The following is a 22143-nucleotide window of genomic DNA, read 5'->3' on the forward strand; positions in this document are numbered from 1 at the left end:
AATCCCTGGTCGTCTGTTACCTGCCCGTGAAGCCAGCCCTGCGAAAACAACCTAACCCGTCGAAAACAACAGGAGACCACAGCACTAAAGCACCCTTCATTGTGATGAAGGCAGGGCTTGGACCTGGGCTGCCTGAATGCCAAAGCAGTGCATTATAACAAGTAAGCTATTCCACTCATCCCCTAAAAAGATTTTTTTAAACATAAGTCAAACTAACATATTTTTTAGATCACAGGATAACAGATAAATCAACTCTCATTACAGAGGCATTTAACATATATGTGTATATATATATGCATATCTTTATTTGTCACAGCTGATCCAGTATTAGGCAAGCATTAGATCAAGTGTTTTTCTTCTCAAATAGTCTGGGCTTACTAATCAACCATTATGCAATGGGCACAAAAATGGCATGCTTCCATTTTTATTTTCCTGCTTCAAAGTCACCAGCTTTGGAAATTCTTTTTAGGTATCAAGCTTCCTTTGTGTAGCAAGGAACTTGTGACAACATCAACAAATATATTTTGGCTTAGAACTGGTGAAGTGTAGTTTCATTCTTGTTTTTCTCTCAGTTTTCTGTTTCAGTTTCACTTATGTATGTTTGGGATGATAGGCTGCTACTCTGAATCAACAATAATGGTCTATCTTCACTTGGGGACATAGATTTTAAACTTCGAGAATGGATTAATGGACCTATCGTTTCTGTTGAAGTCTCATGTATTTCTGTTTTAAAGTCCTCAGTTTCTGTTGTTGACTCAGCTGTGGGAGAACGTAAGTCTATAACTGTCTCTGTTGCCTTTGGTGGTATATGAATATTTTCATGTGGATGTTCATCTATATAACTGGTCTTTTTATAGTAAGCAATGTCAGCAGGGATGGCACAAAAGACAAGATCCGTGGCGATCAGGACAAAATCATTGGGTGGACGAGTAATCACAAACCTGTAAAAAAAAAAAAAAGAAAGAAAGAAAAACAAAACAAATAATGAATTTCAAGTTCTTATGGCTATGAGCAAGTGGCCAAAAATTTGAAAGTTATTGTGCTGGAGTTTTATTTTGCTTCACTTGATTTCTGATTAATACTAAATTGTGAAGGTCTAAGATTAGGAATTGTGGACTAACATTAATTCCTGAGTTTGAAATTAAACATTTCTGACTTTAGGCATAGAATTTGTCTTATCTGGCCTTACTTTGATCAGAATTTTGATCACAGAGGAATAGAATTGCTGTTTGGACAGAATTACAATACTGGCTCTTCCTTTGTTATTGTTCTTTTTTTATTTAACTCTTTCAGATAGAGAAACCAAATCAGCAGTCTCCTTCACTGGCATTAGCAATCTGGCTCAAACCTACTATAATTGCCTTTCTAATTCCAGCCATTTTGTTTTTGTTTTTCTCATTCCCAGTGGACATTTTCCCTCCATGAAACAGAAGGAAAAAGAAATACCTGCATTAGTTTTTCACTTATTGTGTACCTTACTTCTACCCTCCATCCCCATGCAGGTGCAAATCAAGGACTTGAATCTGGATCATCACACAGAGTACTATGTGAGATCTACTTGGTGAGCTGCCTATCAGCTCCAGGTTTTTCTCTCTTTATTCTCTATTGCACTAATTAATTGAGTTTGCATGATGTTGAGCACTTAGTCAAGCTTTTCAAAACCAAAGTTTAGATGAAGTTCCTAGGTATTTCATTCTAAGACTTATTACCCTACTCCTTATACCTCCAGCTTTCACACAGAATGGAAAGTGGCCAGTGAAGAAAAGAAAAACAAAATAAAACCAAAGTGCTATTGAAATTTTGGTAAGCAAGTAGTGACTATCCACAAGTTTATTATTATTGTTAATTCATTAATTCACTTTTAGATAGATACAGAGAATCCAAGAGATAATGGAAGAGACCATTTCACTGAAGCTTCCTTCAATGCAGTGGTGTCAAGCTGAACCCTCTGGGTCTGGCACATTAAAAAAATATGCCATTATCCAAATGAGCTATTTTTCCACCCCCTCCTTTTTTACTATTAATTTATTTTAAGGAATTAATGAATATGGAAAAACTCTGAGGGAAGTGCCTGGTACCTCAGCATAGTATCAGAAACATCAAAAATCCTCCACAAACATGAGTTGAAGTAATTAAGACATCAATGATCATGTGAGATTGTTGATATAGAATTACATTACTTGAATTTATCCTGCATTTATTCACTCTGCCCACAAACACCAATCCTGCTATATGAGTTTAACCCAGTATGCCACTGCCTAGCCCCTAACAAACAGCCTTATTGACCCTTCATTGTATCTTCCCTAAAGAGTTTCTTATACCCTTTATCACATTTTAAATAAGATTTACTAGAGTCAATCTTTTCTTTTTCTTTCTTTTCTTTTCTTTTTTGTTTTTTGCTACAGGGTTATTGCTGGGGTTAGGTGCCAATACTACGAATCCACCACTCCCAGTGGCCATTTTCACCTTTCTTTCTTTCTTTCTTTCTTTCTTTCTTTCTTTCTTTCTTTCTTTCCTTCTTTCTTTCTCTATTTCTCTCTTTCTTTCTTCCTTTCTTCTTTACTTCCTTCCTTCGTTTCTATTTTTATTTGACAGGACAGAAAGAAACTGAGAGGGGATGGGAGAGAGAGAGAAAGATAGACACCTGCAGACCTGTTTCACCACTCATGATATGGGATATGGAACTCTGTTGGTGGTAGGAATTGTGTGGAATTTTACCTCTCTTATCCCACAATCTTTCCAATCATTATTAAATTACTAATAAAAAATAAAAACAAAACAAAAACAACAGTAGCTTAGGCTCTTGGGCTGGGATGGCTGGCTAGCATTTGCCAAAGTAACATACTCCCCTTTTGTGCTCTGGGTTTTGCTTCTCTTCATCGATCATTCGGTATAGGCCAAGGCACAGGCATCCAAACATATCTAAGGAGCCACAGAACAACTGTCCAAAGGTATCTTTCACCTGCACAGAGAAAAGAAAAGCACAAAGTACTATTACTTAACTCACTGAATAACAGCACTTACTGGAATGCCATCTGTATTTCCTTGCAGTAGAAGTTTGGAAGGTCTAAACATTATTTCTTAATATGTTTGTGGTAGCATCATTTAGCTTGAAAACTAGGGTTATTGTTTAGTGCCTAATTCCAATAATTTTGCTTTTTTTAATTAAAATATTCAGTACATCCTTGAAAGAGTAGTTGATTGTCACTCTTGTCTTTAGAGAACATCTAGTCATAGTCTGGGAGGTGGCACAGTGGATAAAGTTTTGAACTTTCAAGTGTAAGGTCCCAAGTTTAATCTCCAGCAGCACCAGAGTAATGTTTGGTTCCCTCTTTTTCTTTCACTCTCTCTCTCTCTCTCTTCCTCTCTCTCTCTCTCTCTTTCTCTTCTTCTTCTTCCTTTAATATAAATAAATGATTTTTAAAAGAAAAAAAGAGAATATTTGCTAGGTATGATGTAGCATATAGTTATGCTCATATTTTGTTTCCATAACTATCTTGGCAACTATTAAGAATTAATAATGACCAATGACCAAAAGGTCAGTTTTCAAGTTATATAATGTATTCGATGATAAGTGACTCCAGGATGATTTTCTTTTTCTTTCTTTCCACCAGAGTTATCCCTAGGGTTTGGTGCTGATACTACAAATCCACCACTCCTATTGGCCATTTCTTCCCCTTTTTTATTTACATTTGATAGGACAGAGAAAAATTGAGAGAGGCTGGGGAGATAGAAAGTAAGAGAGACAGACAGACACTTGCATACCTGCTTTGTCTCTCAACAAGTGTCCCCACTGCAGGTGAGGAGCTAGAGCTAGAACCCAGATCCTTGGATATGGTAATGTGTACGCATCATCACTGCCCAGTCCCTGGAGTGATCTCATTATACCATTCTATGACAAATTACAACCCCAAGTGGGTCTCTCGACTTTGTTCTCAAGCTAGAATCAAGTTGGTATAACAAGTAGACAGTGGATTCAAAAACAATATGCATGGATTTGTTCAGTGACATTAACAGAGAATAATCTGTCCAGTTTTGTGGTTCCTTAGGGTGAAGAACAAAGGGAAAGGGAGATGCCAATGGTGGCACACTGGGTTAAACACACATAATACTAAGTGCAAGGACCTGGGTTTGAGCCCTCTACCTCCCACCTGCAGGGGGATGCTTCACAAGCAGTAAAGGTTTGCAAGTGTCTATTTTTCTTTTCCTCTCTATCTCCCCCTCCTACCTCATTTTCTCTGTGTCTTATCTAATAAAAATTAGAAAGAAAAGGGGGGATGGCTGCTTAAAGTGATAGATTGGTAGTGCCAGCAGTGAGCCCTAGAGATTTTATCTGGTGGCAGAGAACAAAAAGATAAAATAAAAATAACAATAAGAATAAAGGGAAGGAATGATATAACAGGAAAAAGGGAAAAGTGGAGTATAGGCCAATCTAGTGTGATCTCTGAAACCAATCTAAAAATGTCAGTGACAGTTATTCTGAGTTTAAATTCACTTAAAATCAGACTGATGTGAGAAACCTTTGAAATGACTCAATTAGAGATTAAACAATATATTGGTTCTTTGGGAATATCGCAACATCTTCTATGCCTTTTTATATGACAATATCTTTACGCTTTAATTTGAGAATCTATTTGAGGAAAATAACTTTGTCATATTTCACTCAGAAACCCCAGTCCAGGATGCTCTAGGGATCAGAATCATCCTGGGAATGTTCTAGAATGTTGTTTGCATCTGGAATTCAGTAATACAAAGCCTGAAGCTTGCTCTTTCTGGCAGCATCTGCCTGGAAACACAAGGCACAGAGGCTGGGAAGAGTGTCCTCTTTGTAAAGGAGATTACAAAAAAAGTTTCTTGTAAAGGCTCACCCCTGGCAGTAACCTTGGGAAGCCTATTACAATGTCAATGAAAACTTAGCCAAAGGACTTTATGCATGAATAAACTACTTGTTCCTAAACTGGACTCTTTCTACACTGATACCAAATGTTCAGATATGCCCTTAGAATTTGCCAGAATGGCTATTACAATCTACAATACACAGGCTCAAAGATCTAATCAAAAGCATTTCCCACTGATTAGCTCCAATCAAACACTGAGACTCAAACACAGTATCTTTCTGTCTCATTTATTCAGTAGTTTAGGTATACAGGCATTGATTAGACACCCAGTTTTGCCACTAGTAGACAGTGTGGTCTTAGGTAAGCGTTTGTTTCTCTATGCATTGGCTTATAGACTGACTGTTCAGTAAAATCAATAATAATGTCTCCGATGCAAATTCGCAGATGGATTAAGTGGGAAAAAAGCAGGTAAGACTAAGGGAAATGCTTACTAAATTTTAAAAATGTTTCTTATTAGTAGTAGTTATTATTTTGCCACCAAGTTTATTACTGAGGCTCCATACCTGCATGAATCCTCTGCTCCTGATCGACTCTTGATTTATTATTATTATTATTATTATTATTATTATTATTATTATTATTATTTTGTTTTAATATTGAAGGAAGGACACACAAAGGATGAGAGAAGCAAGAGGAGAAGGCGAGATGCCATAGCATTACTCCACCTCTTGTGAAGTTTCCCCTATGAAGGTGCTTTCATGTGGTGACTGGAAGCTCAATCTTGGCTCCTAGTGCATGGGAAAGTGTGCACCTTACTGGGTGAACTAACTCTTATTTAAGATAGTATGTATACAATTACTATACTCACTAATACACAGACTTGGACTTTTCTTCTTGGAAGATGAATTCACAACTAATTTTTTTTTACCTATTTCCTAGAATAGTTATAAAAATTAATATAATGTAAAACTGCATCCTAAGTTACTCTATGAATATAAGACTTGTTAGTTTATCTTTACTATTGTTATGGTTGTGCTAAATAAATTCCAGGAATTCAAATAACATGAATCATTTTCAGAAACTGAAAGAGGAAAGGAAATTGATTTTTTAAAAAAATATGATACACGGATACTCACTGGAACATCTGATAAAATGGTTCCTTTTAAGGACAGAAGTCCCAGTTTACACCGCATTCTTCCAGACAAAAGTGTATGTCCACTGTCAGTCAGTTCGTTGCCCTTCTCCTTATCTAAATGTTGTTGCATCTGAGAACTTATCCCGCCTGTCACCAGCATATGAAGTAATTCCAGGACATGATAGTTGTAGAAGGCCTGAAGGAAGGACAAGTGATGTGCAAAGTCACAAGAAGAGTCAATATGTATACTCTGAAAGTAAGCATCACTTTTTATTTATTTATTTATTTATTTATTTATTGGGGAATGAATATTTTACAATAGTTTTTACATACATAACATTTCCCAGTTGAGCATCACATTTTGAAGAGGGCTGATAGGACATATAAAAAACAGTGTCTCTCATTGCTATTGCCAGAAATTGACTAAATGTTGGCACTTTGAATAAGGCATTCAGCTGGGTAATGCACAGAGAAAAGAGCAGTTAACCAATTTCTACTCCCTTGGGTCTTACACTTGCAGCAGAAGAAAATGGGGAATTATATAGACAGCAAAGATGTATCTTTGTCCTCAAATGACCAGAGTATTTCAAGTCACAGATCCCTTAATAATCAGTAGCATATATTTAAATCTCATATATATATATATATAATGAGATTTCTATAGATTTTTCCTTAAGGGACTACTGATAATGTTATTGTAATCTATACTTAGATCTTCTGTGATTCGAGTTATTAAAATCATTTTGTTATAATATTATTTTTATTAAATATTTATTTATTTATTCCCTTTTGTTGCCCTAGTTGTTTTATTGTTGTAGTTATTATTGTTATCATTGTTGGATTGGACAGAGACAAATGGAGAGAGGAGGGGAAGACAGATGGAGGGAGAAAAAGATAGACACCTACAGACCTGCTTTACCGCTTGTGAAGCGATTCCCCTGTAGGTGGGGAGCCAGGGCCTCGAACCGGGATCCTTATGCTGGTCCTTGCGCTTGGCGCCACCTGTGTTTAACCCGCTGCGCTACTGCTCGACTCCCATTTATAATATTCTTGAGAAAGTCATGCTGCTTATGATTAAGGCTTATTACTATTATGATTAAGGCTTATTACTATTTAGAGCTGCCATAATTTTTCTCATGTACCTCACAAATTAAGGATGCTGAGTGAAGAGATGAAATTTTAGAATGATTTGAGATCAAATGAACCAGAGAACAACATATAGGATCTACACAGTACTCTGTAACTAACTTGACTCTGTATAAGCCTGGTCATTGTCTTGGACTCTTTACCAAAAAGATTTATATCATATTCAGTATAAACTAAGCCTTGATAGACATATGAACAACATTGTAATACATTACACATTGGGTTTACTCCAGTCCATTGGCTATGTGATATTTTAAAATTTCTATTTTCTGTTCATATCTTCTCCCCATTTTTAGATGGCATTGTTTGTTTTCTTGTTGCTAAATGTTGTGTGTTTTTTATATATTTTTGTTATTATCCATTTGCCTGATGTATGACATGAAAAGATCTTCCATTTTGTAAAGAGTCCCTGTTTGGGTGGTGGATTTTTAAAAAGTCCAACAGACATAAGACAAAAATGCTCCAGGTCACTGATTGTCAGAGAAATGCAAATAAAGACAATAATGAGATACCATTTCACTCCTGTGAGAATGTCATATATCTGAAAGGATAGTAACAACAAATGCTAGAGAAATTGTGGGGACAAAGGAACCCTCCTGAACTGCTGGTGGGAATTTGCATTGGTCTAACCCTATGAAGAGCAGTCTAAGAACTCTCAGAAGGCTAAATATGGAACTACCCTAGGACTCTGAAATTCCTCTCCTCAGATTATATCTTAAGAAATCAAACATACCCATCTAAAAATATCTGTGTATACCTATGTTCATAGCAGCACAATTTGTAATGACCAAAACCTGGAAGCAACTCAGCTGTCCAACAATAGATGAGTGACTGAGTAAGTTGTGGTCTATATACACAATGGAATATTACTCAGCTATTAAAAATGGTGAATTCACCTTCTTCACCTCATCCTGGATGGAGCTTGAAGGAATTATGTTATGTGAGATAAGTCAGAGAGAGAAGGATGAATATGGGATGGTCCTACACATAGAAGTTTAAAATTAAGAACATAAAGGAAAACACAAAGTAGATCCTCGACTAGAGTTGGTGTATTGCACCAAAGTAAAAGACTGAGGTTGGGGGTGGGGGTCGAGTTAGGTCCTGGAACATCATGGTAGAGGAGGACCAACAAGGGGTTAGATTGTTAAATGGAAAACTGGGAAATGTTACACATGTATAAAGTACTGTATTTTACTGTCTACTAGAAGCCATTAATCCCCATAATAAAGAAAAAAATAGTTAATTCACCTTCTTCACCTCATTTTGGGTGGAGCTTAACGGAGTCATGTTAAGTTAGATAAACCAGAAAGAGAAAGGTGAATATTGGATGATCGCACTCATAGGCAGATGTTGAGAAATAGAACAGAAGGGAAAATACAAAGCAGACCTTGGACCAGATTGGGTGTAGTACAACAAAGTAAAGGACCCTGAGAGGAGGGGTGTTCAAGTCCTGGAACATAATGTTGGAGAAGGACCTGGGTGGTAGGGTAGAGTGTTATGCAGAGAACTGAGAAACTTTACACATGTACCAACTGTACTTAAAAATTATTATTTGGGGGGGGGAGGTCATGAAGCGAAGGACCAGTATAAGTATCCTGGTCCGAGCCCCTGCTTCCCACCTGCAGGGAAGTCACTTCACAGGTGGTGAAGCAGGTCTGCAGGTGTCTACCTTTCTCTCCCTGCCCATGTCTTCCCCTCCTCTCTCCATTTCTCTCTGTCTTCTTTAACAAAGACAGCATGAATAACAACAATAATAATAACTACAGTAACAAAAACAAAGGCAACAAAAGGGAAAATAAATCTTAAATTTTTTTGTGTTTTCTATATTGTCTAAATTAGAACTCTTCTCTATAATTAAAATGAAATTTTACCTAGTTAAATGCACACATTACATATCCAGACCCAAATTCAAATCCCTGATCTCCACCTGCAAGGGGAAAGCTTCACAAGTGGTGAAGTAGAGCTACAAGTATCTCTATATGTTTCTTTTTCTCTCCCACTGTCCTCTCAAGTTCTCTGTCTCTAACCAATAATAAATAATTTTTTAATTTATTTTTTATTTAAGAAAGGATAAATTAACAAAACCATAAGGTAGGAGGGGTACAACTCCACACAATTCCCACCACCCAATCTCCATATCCCATCCCCTCCCCTGATAGCTTTCCCATTCTCTATTCCTCTGGGAGCATGGACCTAGGGTCATTGTCAGTTGCAGAAGGTAGAAGGTCTGGCTTCTGTAATTGCTTCCCCACTGAACATGGGCATTGACTGCTCTGTCCATACTCCCAGTCTGCCTCTCTCTTTCCCTAGTAGGGTGGGTCTCTGGGGAAGCGGAGCTCCAGGACATATTGGTGGGGTCTTCAGTCCAGGGAAGCCTGACCGGCATCCTGATGGCATCTCTCTCAAAAGCCTAGACCAAGTAGATCAGAAGCAACCAGTGGCACAGCTATATAAGATACTTGGTACTATACAGCAAACCCTAACAAAATGACTTTTCAAAGTTAACCCAATTAACAAATAATGTGATGATAACCATCCATTGTCTTTTTGAACCCTAAGACAGCAGGAACCTCACATCTCCACTATAGAGCCTATATTTCCCCCAGTCCTGGAACCTTAGGATAGGGCCCACTTTCCCGCATGTCTCTCCCAATCCATATCAAATAATATTGCATCTGCTGATCACAACGCAACGATTGCCACCTCAACATGCTTCAGCTCAGAATGTGTCCAGAGACTTCGGGTGTGAAATGACAACCCTTCAGCTTCATTACTCGGGTGAGACCTTTCCTTTCATAGTATTCTCTAATTCCATCCTGGGTGGATCACTTTCTAACAAAGTCCCAAAACCTAGATATACACCAGGTTCTGTAAGAGAGAGCATATGTTCACATGTATCCATAAACTAGTGCAAAATATATACCTGAAAGCAGAAGCACACTAGAGTTTGCAGTGAGTACCCCCCCAACACTTCCTCTCCACTATTCCAACCTTTGGGTCCATGATTGCTCAACAATTTGTTTGGCTTTGTATGTTAACTCTCTTTTCAGCCACCAGGTTCCAGATGCCATTGTCGTATGCTTTACATTGGTTTGTTCTAGCCCTCCCCCGCCAAGAGAATTGGATCAGTCCAGTTAATTTCGCGGCCCGCTTGGCCCCGCCCCAAGGGACCCGGGAGAGGGTTCCTGAGTTCGAGAGTGCCAGAGTTTTCCGAGGGTTCCCCAGTAAGAGAGTTCCAGAGTTCCAGAGTTGGAGAGTTCCTGAGTTCAAGAGTAAGAGAGAGTGTTTGTGCTGCCGCAAAGAGACAGCAGAGTTCTGTTTGGTGATTAGTTTGTCTTAGTTTATGAATCGTTGTTCCTGAATAAAGAAATACAGCTTCCCTGCCCAGCCGTTGTCTCTGCGTCTCTCTTACCCGCCCGTGAAGCAAGCCAGCCCGGCTAGAGCCTACAAATTTTAACAACATGCCATCAATAAATATTTTTTTTTTTAAAATGTATATGTTTATATCTTACCTATAAGAAGCAATACATTTTATTTTATTATTAGTAATAGGAATGTCTTTGGATGTTAATATTTGGAGATTTTACCATCCACATCACCTATTCAGAGACAACATCTGAAGCTTGGACTTTTTTATCTTTCTTCCATCTGTTCAGTCTCATCAACCTGTGTTCCTTCTTTTTTGCATTTCATTACTATACAAGTTTGCAGAGTGATTCTCTTGAAACACAGACCAGGTCATACTATTCACCTCTTGGACCCTCTTGTTTCACATTCCTTGGCAAGCAAAGTCTTCATGGCTTGATCTGAGTATCTATCCTAAGCACATTGCCTCTGTGAACAATTCTTCCAGTGAACAATAGTCTATTTGTATATGCTGAAATTCTATTTGTTTTTCTTCATGTTTTTGCTTTGCATGTCTGCTTCCTCTGTCCTCAACTTTTCAAACTTTTTCCCATCTTTGCAAAACTAAAAAAATCACTTTTGGTTCACCTATTTGGTGAACCCATTGACTTTTATTCGATTTCACTTTCTGTAATTTTCATTGTATGAAACACGTTTGAGCTTGTCTTTTGAACTGGCACATCCTAGATGAACAGCTTTTGGAGATGTGTTATTTCTCAGTAACAGATTTAAAATCTTGAATTCTGACATAACAATGTCTGCCTTTGAGTTTGCATGCTTATATGAAATATATATGTATAATATAGTAAATTCTGATCTCAGCATTAGGTTTATTGTATCTGGATCATCTGAGTTATACTCATTGGGACATATTTCTGAGGTTCCACATTGAGTGGATCAGAGTTTATGGACAGGAGAGAATTTAAAAGTCACTTCTAGTAGATCTGACACAGACAGGCTTCAAATAATGACCCTGGGTCCATACTCCCAGAGAGTTAAAGAACAGGAAAGCTATCAGGGGTATGGGATGAGATACGGAGTTCTGATGGTGGGAATTGTGTGGAGTTGTACCCCTCTTATCCTATGGTTTTTGTCAGTGTTTCATTTTTATAAGTAAAAATTTAAAAAAGTATACTTTGTGCAGACTTCCTTAAGTTCTGTACTTTTTCAAAGGAAGGCTTGGGTCTACTAATAGTTGGCTTGTCAGGTTTGCATTGAGTAGGCAGGTGCTCAAGAGCTGTCTTAGAATATTGAATGCAAGTGGCAGCTGATTTTTAACAAAGAAGTACTGCTAGTAAGATGTAGAGGAACAATGATGGAAGGTGATCATGAGAATTACACAGTCTAGCTAAATTAAGAGAAAATCAAAGAAAATAAGGTTTACAATCCTTTTCAGATTAAAGGGTGATTTCAAATGCCTTCTATGCCTTCATGTCCAGACCAAAAGTATCCTTGAATGAGGATATCTTTATTTATTCTTTGTTCCAGTATGCTGCCATTTAGGTCATTTATAGAACCGGTGCCCTGAAATCCAGGAGGTAATGAGGGGTGTAAATCCAAGTTGAGTTACAAATCGTTTAAGAACAAATGACTTTAGTGTAGTGATCAAACATAATGCTGTTAGAATAATGATCCACTTACTAATGAAAAAGTATAAATTCCAGGGTTATCCTGGTGCCAATAGCTCTAGCAAAATGTGTACTTTACATATTTAACTGAAAGAGGCTTAGGCTTGAGTATATCATTTACTCAGTTTTAACATCAAAAGGATTGCAATTCTATGTCAGGGGAAATAATGGGATTTACATGTCTCCCTTACACCTTGAGCCCATGTCATTATTCAAGGTTCTGTGGTTTGGACATTGTTAATAATTTTATTCTCTTTCTCTTTCTCTTTTCCTTCCATTTATTTACTTGTTTTTCTTTCTGTACCTGAAGAAAATATGAGAACTGAGATGTGCTACCATTATTGAATTATCTTTGAAGTTCTAAACTCGGTTATTTTTCATAATATCACATTGACTAGAATTTTATACAATTTTGTATTGTAGATACAATGAATCTTGGAGACTATCTTACAAGCTAGGATAGTACTTAATAATATAGGCACTAGTATCCTAGCCTCCTACTGCCTTTAGTGCTAAGTTTTTCAAAATGCCTTAAGATTCAACATTTTTTGAGAAATTTTAGTTGAAAATGAGGCTATATAGATAACCAAACTGCAACTAACCAGTGGAGTGACCTTAAGAAAGCTACAATGCGGCCAGGTGGTGTTGCACCTGGTTGAGAGCACATGTTACAATGCACAAGGACCCAGGTTTAAGCCCCCAGTCCTCATCTGCAGGGAGAAAACCTTGCAAGTGGTGAATCAGGGTGGCAAGTGTCTCTCTGTTTCTCTTCCTCTCTGCCTCCCCTTTTCTCTCGATTTCTGACTGTCTCTATCCAATAAATAAAAAAAGAATAAAAATTTAAAAGAGAAAGTAATATCCTGCAGCTTCTAGTTTTCCTATAAGTAGAGGAACATTGTGCTTAAGTTTATGCCCTATTGTAATGTCACATAGTAGAGTCCTGGAAGTCAGTTAGAATGTTTCTCCATTTTGTATTGCATTGAAATACTATTGATAAAAGGATTAACAAGTTTGTTGGAATTTTATCATGTAGGCATTAATTGTTCCACTGGATCAAGAGCTGGTAATAGTGTTATACCAGGAAATATTTGAAGCCATAGTGTCCACTGTGCCAGTAAATGTGGACGAAAAGCTAATATATATATATATATATATATATATATATATATATATATATATATATATATTGGTATATTTGGGGAAAATGAAAGAACTGTATGAAAATTGAAAACAAAACTTGAGTATTTCCAAGAAGAGTCAAGTTCACAATACATTGTTCAGATGTTCTTCTGTCACAGGGGCTATAAGCTTATTCTCCTTTTGTGTTTACTACAGGTGGTTTGGAGGCAACAGTGAGATAAAAAACATTTCTGTTTCTCAGTGAACATGAGAAGGAAGAGGACCTTTAGGAATATGGTTATAAATATAGGTGCTCATGACTGGAGTCAAAGCTAGTTAGCTCATTTTATTTCAGAAACTGCTGAGATGCCCTTCCCTTTCTTTCACGTGAGCTTATTCTAAATATGTCTGTTTTAGTTGGCCCTCCCTTCTGTGTAGTGTGGGTTTCAGGGAATGAAACACATTGATTAAAACTATAACTTCTAACTGTACAGTCCTAGGAAACTAGCCCTTGGTGTACTAGACTGGATGGTAGGCTGGAAGATTCCAACCTGAAAGATGTTCCTGGGAAGGGAAATTCTAGGACAGACAAAATGAGATAGAACGGCTAACTCTTATCTCTCATACAAGACTCCTGACTCTAAATTGCAAAGTGGACTTGGAGTAAAGGATGATTCTGGTTCATTTAGTTTATACTTCTCTGTTGCATCAGATATTCTAACTTCTAAAGAGTGGCTTTTCTACTTTCTTTCCCTCCCTCCCTTTATCCCTCCCTCCCTGTCTCCCTTCCTCCTTTTCTCTAACCCTCCCTTTTCCTTCTTCCTTCCTTCCTTCCTTCCTTCCTTCCTTCCTTCCTTCCTTCCTTTCTTCCTTCCTTCCTTCCTTCCTCCTTCCTTCCTTCCTTCCTTCCTTCCTTCTTTCATTCCTTCCTTCCTTCCTCCCTTCCTTCTTTCCTTCTTTTCCTTCGTTCTTTTTGTTTCTTTCTTTCTGATTGAGATAGTGAGGTAGAAAGTCTGACACAGACATAGAGAGAGATAAAGAGATAGAGATATAGAGGGAGAGGTAGAGAAAACATATCACTGAAATTTCCTTCAATGCCTTGGGGACTTTCCTCAAACCTGGTCTCACATATTGCAAAACAACACACTATTCAAAGTAAGATAATTCGTATTTTACTGGTTCAAACAGGAGAGTGCTTTTTTTTTTCACCAGTCAAAATGCTGCTCAGCTCTAGCTTATTGAGATATGTGGTGCTATGAAAGTCTTTCTGCATAGCCATTATACTAACTTTATAACCCAGTAGTGGTTTTCAAAGACCTCTTAGCAACAGAAATCTTCCTTCAAATCAGATATTATGCAGGAGCTTCATATATAAAACAGAAAGAAGTAGAGTGGGTCTGATGGGGTGCAGAGTTGTGAGTGGGCATGACAGTTGAATGCAACCTGGCCTCCCCTCCTTGACTTTCTCTTTAGCAACTTTTGAGTACTGGGAAGACACAGAGTTCTCTAAGAATAATCTTCAAAAGTCAGTGTATGGGGGGCGGAGTCAAAATGGCGACTGGAATGTAGCAGCACCCCTGGGCTCTGACATCAACTGCTAGAAAGCCTTGAAATCCTGGCCTTCAGCAGGACAAGCAAGGAGGCATCCTAAAGGTAGACCAGGGAGGTGATTATAATTCAGTTTGGGTTAAAAATTAGAGCAAAAAGAAAGGAAATTTCTTGATTATTTCTCTCAGCCCCCCCCCTCTCCCCATAACCAGACCCTGGGGGTAGGGAGCTGCTGCTAGCAATCTCCCCGTGGAGCTCCTTTCTTTACCAAGATTCCTGGCCAACCAGGGTGCCATTAAACCCTGCTTCCAAATCTCTAGGCTATTTCTGTTGTTCCTCTGAGTAAGGGACTTAGACCCATTCAAGTGACAATTAGCAATCAAGCAAGCCTCACCCAGTGTGCTTGAAAGTTTTTTTTTTCCTTTTTTTCATGTTTGTTTTGTATTGTGTTTTCTTTCTCAATCAGTTGTCTAGACTAAATGTACATAGGCTAACAGGGAGTTGTCCGAGCTGTAGACCCATTGTTTGGGCTTTTTACTCAGTTCTATTTTACAAATACTATTATATATACAGGCATATCCCTTCCCCCACTCAGGTGACCAAAATTAACTCTTAGTATACTTTCCATTGCTAGATGACAAGAATTATCACCCACTGTGAGAGAAACTTGTCTCACTTTTCATACCTCCTCTATACACTATCGCCCTTCTCCCACCTCCAAGCCAATAAAATATATATATATATATATATAAAACTTTCCTTTCACAGATTTTTTTTCTGTCTCCTTTTTTCTTTTCTCTATTTTTTCCCCTGTCTTCCTTTCTCCCTTCCTCCTCCCTCTGCCTTCTGAATTCTCTGATACTTATTTGTGAACTATTTAAGGGAAGAAGTCTGACTCAGAGTGGACTCTTTTTGTGTGTGTCTCTGCTCTACTTCCCCTTCCCCTCTTGCTACCCCTAGAATCTACAGTGGACAGCAGATTTGCATAATTGTCTATCCCTGCTATCCCTTTTTTCCTTTCTAATCTTTCTAATTTATATTTGGTTGCTATTTTTTCTTGAACTGGAGACATTGTGGGACTAACTGGTATTGGTTAAACTGCTTCAGTCATTGCTTTAGTTACTATTGTAGTTTCTGAGGGTGGTTATTGCATTTGTCATAAAGGTATTTAGTATAGTGTTGGCTTGTACATAAAACAAAGCAACTGAGGAACAACAGAACATAAAAATAAAAAACACATTAAAATGGGTAGATCAAGAGCAAATAAAACTGCTAATACAATGAATGAAGACAAGAGCCCAGAAGAAACTACAAATCAGCCATAAGTAACCATAGATAAGAAAAGCATGCAAGCAATAATAAATTTATTAATCACAGAAATGAAAACAACTTTGGAGAAAAGTAATAGTAGTATTAGGGAAACAACAGATGAGACCCTCAAGGAAAATACTAACTACCTTGAGGCAATTAGAGAACAGAAAGCTGAAATAGCTGTAAAGAAGAAAGTAGCCAAAGCAAGGGAAAGCAGACTAGAAGAAGCAGAAAATAGAATCAGCCAGAGAGAGGATGATCTAGAGAAAACTAAGAAAGAGGTGAAAGAGCTCAAAAAGAGATCGAGAGACACTGAAAACAACAACAGAGACATATGGGATGATTTCAAAAGAAGTAACATTCATATAATTGGCCTGCCAGAGGAAGAAAGAGAGGAAGGGGAAGCAAGCATTCTAGAGGAAATTATAGAAGAAAACTTCCCAGACCTGAACAACAGAAAGGACATTAAGATCCAAGAGGCTCAGAGAGACCCAAACAGAATCAACCCAGACCTGAAGACACCAAGACACATCATAGTCACAATGAAAAGAAGTAAGGATAAAGAAAGTATCATAGGGCTGCAAGAGAAAAACAAAAAATCACATACAGGGGAAAAACTATAAGACTATCAGCAGACTTCTCTACCCAAACTCTAAAAGCCAGAAGAGAATGGCAAGATATCTATCAAGCCCTGAATGAAAAAGGGTTTCAACCGAGGATAATATATCCTGCTAGACTTTCATTCAAACTAGATGGAGTCATCAAAACCTTCTCAGACAAACAACAGTTAAAGGAAGCAACCATCACCAAACCGGCCCTGAAAGAGGTTCTCAAAGGCCTCTTATAAACAAGAACATCACTATAATATTTGCAGCATATCAAATAAAAACTTGTTGAACAATGGCACTACAACACATTAAATCCATAATATCAGTAAATGTCAGTGGCTTAAACTCACCCATCAAAAGGCACAGAGTGGGAGGATGGATCAGAAAACATAACCCAACCATATTCTGCTTGCAAGAATCCCACTTGATACAACAAAATAAACATAGGCTTAAAGTGAAAGGATGGAAAACTATCCTACAGGCTAATGGACCACAAAAAAAGGCAGGAACAACCATTCTCATCTCTGACACAATAGATTTTAAATTAAATAAAGTCATAAAAGATAGGCAAGGACATTACATAATAATTAGAGGATCAATCAACCAAGAAGAAATAACAATTATTAACATCTATGCACCCAATGAGAGACCATCTAAATACATCAAACACCTTCTCAAAGAACGTCAAAAATACATCAATAGTAATACAATAATAGTGGGAGACTTTAACACCCCACTCTCACACTTACACAGATCAACAAAAGACAGAATCAACAAAGAAACAAGAGAATTAAATGAAGAGATGGACATACTAGACCTCTTGGACATTTTCAGAGCTCTTCACCACAAAAAATTGGAATACACATTCTTTTCAAATCCACACAAAACATACTCAAGGATAGACCACATTTTAGGCCACAAAGACAACATCAATAAATTCAAGAGCATTGAAATCATCCCAAGTATCTTCTCAGACCACAGTGGAGTAAAACTAATATTTAACAACAAACAGAAAATTATTAAAAGTCACAGAATCTGGAAACTAAACAGCATACTGCTTAAGAACCATTGGTTCAGACAGACACTCAAGCAGGAAATACAAATGTTCCTGGAAACAAATGAAAATGAAGACACAACCTATCAAAATATTTGGGACACGGCTAAAGCAGTACTGAGAAGGAAACTCATAGCCATACAATCACATATTAAACAACAAGAAAAAACCCAAATAAACAACCTTACTGCACAACTTAAGTACTTAGAGGAAGAGAAACAAAGGAACCCTAAAGCATCCAGAAGGACAGAAATCACTAAAATTAGAGCAGAAATAAACAACATAAAAAAAGAGAACCGTACAGAAGATCAATGAAGCCAAATGTTGGTTCTTTGAAAAATTAAAAAAGATTGACAAACCCCTAGCCAGACTCACTAAACAAAAAAGGGAGAAGACTCAAATTCATAGAATTGTAAACGATAGAGGAGATATCATAATTGACACCACAGAAATCCAGAAAATCAGGCGAGACTTCTATGAAGAACCATATGCCACCGAACTAGAAAATCTAGAAGAAATGGAAGACTTCCTAGAAGCATATGCCCTTCCAAAACTGAACCAAGAAGAACTAAAAAACCTAAATGCACCAATCACAGACAAAGAAATCAAAACTGTTATTAAGAATCTCCTCAACAACAAATATCCTGGACCAGATGGCTTCACAAATGAATTCTACAAAACCTTTAGGAAACAGTTAATACCCATAAAACAGTTAATACTCCTAAAGCTTTTCCATAAGATTGAAGAAACAGGGACACTCCCTTCCACTTATTATGAAACCAACATCACTCTGATACCCAAAGCAGATACAGACACAACAAAAAGGGAAAACTACAGGCCAATATCTCTGATGAACATAGATGCTAAAATATTAAACAAGATCTTGGCCAACTGGATACAGCAGCACATCAAAAAGATTGTTCATCACGACCAAGTAGGATTCATCCCAGGAATGCAAGGCTGGTTCAACATCCGCAAGTCAATCAATGTCATTCACCACATCAATAAAAGCAAAGCAAAAAACCACATGATTATCTCAATAGATGCAGAAAAATCCTTTGACAAAATCCAACACCAATTAATGCTCAAAACTCTATAAAAATGGGAAAAGATGGGAAATTCCTAAAGATAGTGGAATCCATATACAGCAGACCAACAGCCAACATCATACTCAATTGACAGAAGTTGAAAGCATTTCCCCTCAGATCAGGGACTAGAGAGGGCTGCCTACCATCACCATTACTCTTCAACATAGTTATGGAAGTTCTTGCCATAGCAATTAGGCAAGAGACAGAAATCAAAGGAATACAGACAGGAAGGGAAGAAGTCAAACTCTCACTATTTGCAGATGACATGATAGTATACATAGAAAAACCTAAAAAATCCAGTAGAAAACTACTGGAAGTTATTAGGCAATATAGCAAGGTATCAGGCTACAAAATCAATGTACAAAAATCAGTGGCATTTCTCTATGCAAACACTAAAACTGAAGAAGAAGACATCCAGAAATCACTCCCATTCACTGTTGCAACAAAATCAATAAAATACCTAGGAGTAAAGCTGACCAAAGAAGTGAAAGACTTGTATACTAAAAACTGAGTCACTCTTCAAGGAAATAGAAACTGATACCAAGAAATAGAAATACATCCCATGCTCATGGATCAGAAGAATAAATATCATCAAAATGAATATTCTCCCCAGAGCCATATACAAATTTAATGTGATACCTATCAAAGTTCCACCAAGCTTCTTTAAAAAAATAGGACAAAAACTACATTCATTTATCTGGAACCAGAAAACACCTAGAATTGTCAAAACTATCCTGAGGAAAAGAAACAGAAACAGAGTCATCACACTCCCAGATCTCAAACTATATTATAATGCCATCATCATCAAAACAGCCTGGTACTGGAACAAAAATAGGCACACAGACCAGTGGAACAGAATTGAAAGGCCAGATCTAAACCCCCACACCTATGGACATCTAATCTTTGATAAGGGGGCCCAAAGTATTAAATGGAAGAAGGAGGCTCTCTTCAATAAATGGTGCTGGGAAAACTGGGTTATAACATGCAGAATAATGAAATTGAACCACCTTATCTCACCAGAAACAAAAATCAACTCCAAATGGATCAAAGACCTTGATGTCAGACCGGAAACTATCAAATACTTAGAGGAAAACTTTGGTGAAACAATTCCCAACTAAACCTCAAGGACATCTTTGATGAAACAAACCCAATTGCAAGGAAGACTAAAGCAGAAACAAACCAATGGGACTACATCAAATTGAAAAGCTTCTACACAGCCAAAGAAACTATCACACAAACAAAGAGACCCTTCACAGAATGGGAGAAGATCTTCACATGCCAAACATCAGACAAAAGACTAATCACCAAAATATACATAGCTAAAACCTGGATGGAACCCAGGTGCCCAACAGCAGATGAGTGGCTGATAAAGTTGTGGTACATATACACAATGGAATACTATGCAGCTATTAAGAACAATGAGCCCACCTTATCTGACCCATCTTGGACAGAGCTAGAAGGAATTATGTTAAGTCAGCTAAGTCAGAAAGATAAAGATGAGTATGGGATGTCCGCACTCATCAACAGAAGTTGAGAAAGAATAACAGAAAGGGAAACTAAAGCAGGATCTGATTAAATCGAGAGCAGGGCATCAATGTAAAAACACTGTGGTGAAGGGGAGGGTGGCCATTGGGCTTCCTGGCACGGTAGAGGGTGGTGGGGGCAGGGGTGGGTGGTGGGGATGGGACATAGTCTTTTGGTGATAGGAGTGGTGTTTATGTACAATCCTATTAAAGTGTAAACATTATATAAACCACTATTTAATTAATATGAGAGGCGAAAAACTGATGATATGTCTAGAACTTCTTAAAACACAGACTGAGTCTTTTTAATACATAGGCTATCTTTGATACGTTCTCTCCCCAAAGCCTAGACCAGGGAGAACAGAAGCAACCAACAGACAGCACAGCTATATACAAGATGCTGGGTACTATACCCCAAACCCTATCAAAGGGACTTTCCAAAGCTAACCCTATCACCAAATAATGTGATGATAACAATAACTATCCATTGTCTTCTTGAACCCTAAGACAACAGGAACCTCACATTTCCACTATAGAGCCTATATTTCCCCCAGTCCTGGAACCTTAGGGTGGGGCCCACTTTTCTGCAAGCTGCTCTCAATTGTATCCGTGGACCGCAACCTAATCAACACAACAAGTGCCACCCCAGCATGCTGCACTTCAGACTGTGACCAGAGACTTCAGGTGTGGAATGACAACCCTTCAGCTTCATCACTCGGGTGAGACCTTTCCTTTCACAGTATTCTCTAATTGCATTCCAGCAGTTACACTCCCCAATAAAGTCCCCAAACCTAGATATAGTCCAGGTCCCCTGATATAGAGCATAGGTTCACCCGTGCCCATAAACTAGGGGAAAAATATATACCTGAAAGCAGAAGTACACAAAAGCATGCAGGGAATACCCCCAACACTTCATCTGCACTATTCCAGTCTTTAGGTCCATGATTGTTCAATAATTTGTTTGGCTTTGTATGTTAACTGTCTTTTCAGCCACCAGGTTCCGGATGCTGACCAGACTTCCCTGGACAGATGACCCCATCAATGTGTACTGGAGCGCCACTTCCTCAGAACACCACCCTACTAGGGAAAGAGAGAGGCAGACTGGGAGTATGGTCCGATCAGTCAACGCCCATGTTCAGCGGAGAAGCAATTACAGAAGCCAGACCTTCCACCCTCTGCAACCCATGACGACCCTGGATCCATACTCCCAGAGAGACAGAGAATGGGAAGGCTATCAGGGGAGGGCGTAGGATGTGGAAATCGGGTTATGGGAATTATGCAGAATTGTACCCCTCTCATTCTATGGTTTTGTTAATTTTTCCTTTCTTAAATAAAAAAAAATTCAGTGTATTTTAAAAGTACTTGTCATCACAGGACCAAATTTCTGGGAAAGAAATGAATGGGTTGTGGTAGTAAGGTCTGATGGTCTCATTCTGAAATGGTAAGCTTGGGTCTGAAAATCAACTTATCATCTGTAAGTGATGTGGCTGTTAACACTTACAAAAACAAAAACAAGGGGGCCGGGTGGTGGCACACCTAGTTGAGCACACATGTTATAGTGCATGAGACCCCAGTCCCCACCTGTAGGAGGAATGCTTTGCAAGAGGTGAAGCAGTGTTGCAGGTCTCTCTCAGTCTCTCATTCTTTATCACCCTCTTCCGTCTCGATTTCTGGCTATCTCTATCCAGTAAATAAAAAATAAAGATAACAAAAAAAAAGAAAAAACTCCTCTAAGCCTCT

General features: G+C 38.0%; 1 protein-coding gene across 1 annotated transcript in view; it reads right to left on the minus strand.

Moving 5' to 3' along the window:
* Window positions 1-258: 258 nt before the first annotated feature.
* The window catches only part of KCNU1 (potassium calcium-activated channel subfamily U member 1), a 154153-nt gene continuing 132268 nt past the window's right edge, over window positions 259-22143 (minus strand). The window contains exons 25-27 of the mRNA XM_060182759.1: window positions 5975-6169; window positions 2838-2962; window positions 259-929 (exon numbers count right to left, since the gene is read on the minus strand). Of these exons, the coding sequence (XP_060038742.1) occupies window positions 569-929; window positions 2838-2962; window positions 5975-6169 (681 nt within the window). The 3' untranslated portion in view covers window positions 259-568. The remainder of the gene's footprint in view (window positions 930-2837; window positions 2963-5974; window positions 6170-22143) is intronic.

Source organism: Erinaceus europaeus, chromosome 2 (genome assembly GCF_950295315.1).
Source record: "Erinaceus europaeus chromosome 2, mEriEur2.1, whole genome shotgun sequence".
NCBI lineage: Eukaryota > Metazoa > Chordata > Mammalia > Eulipotyphla > Erinaceidae > Erinaceus > Erinaceus europaeus.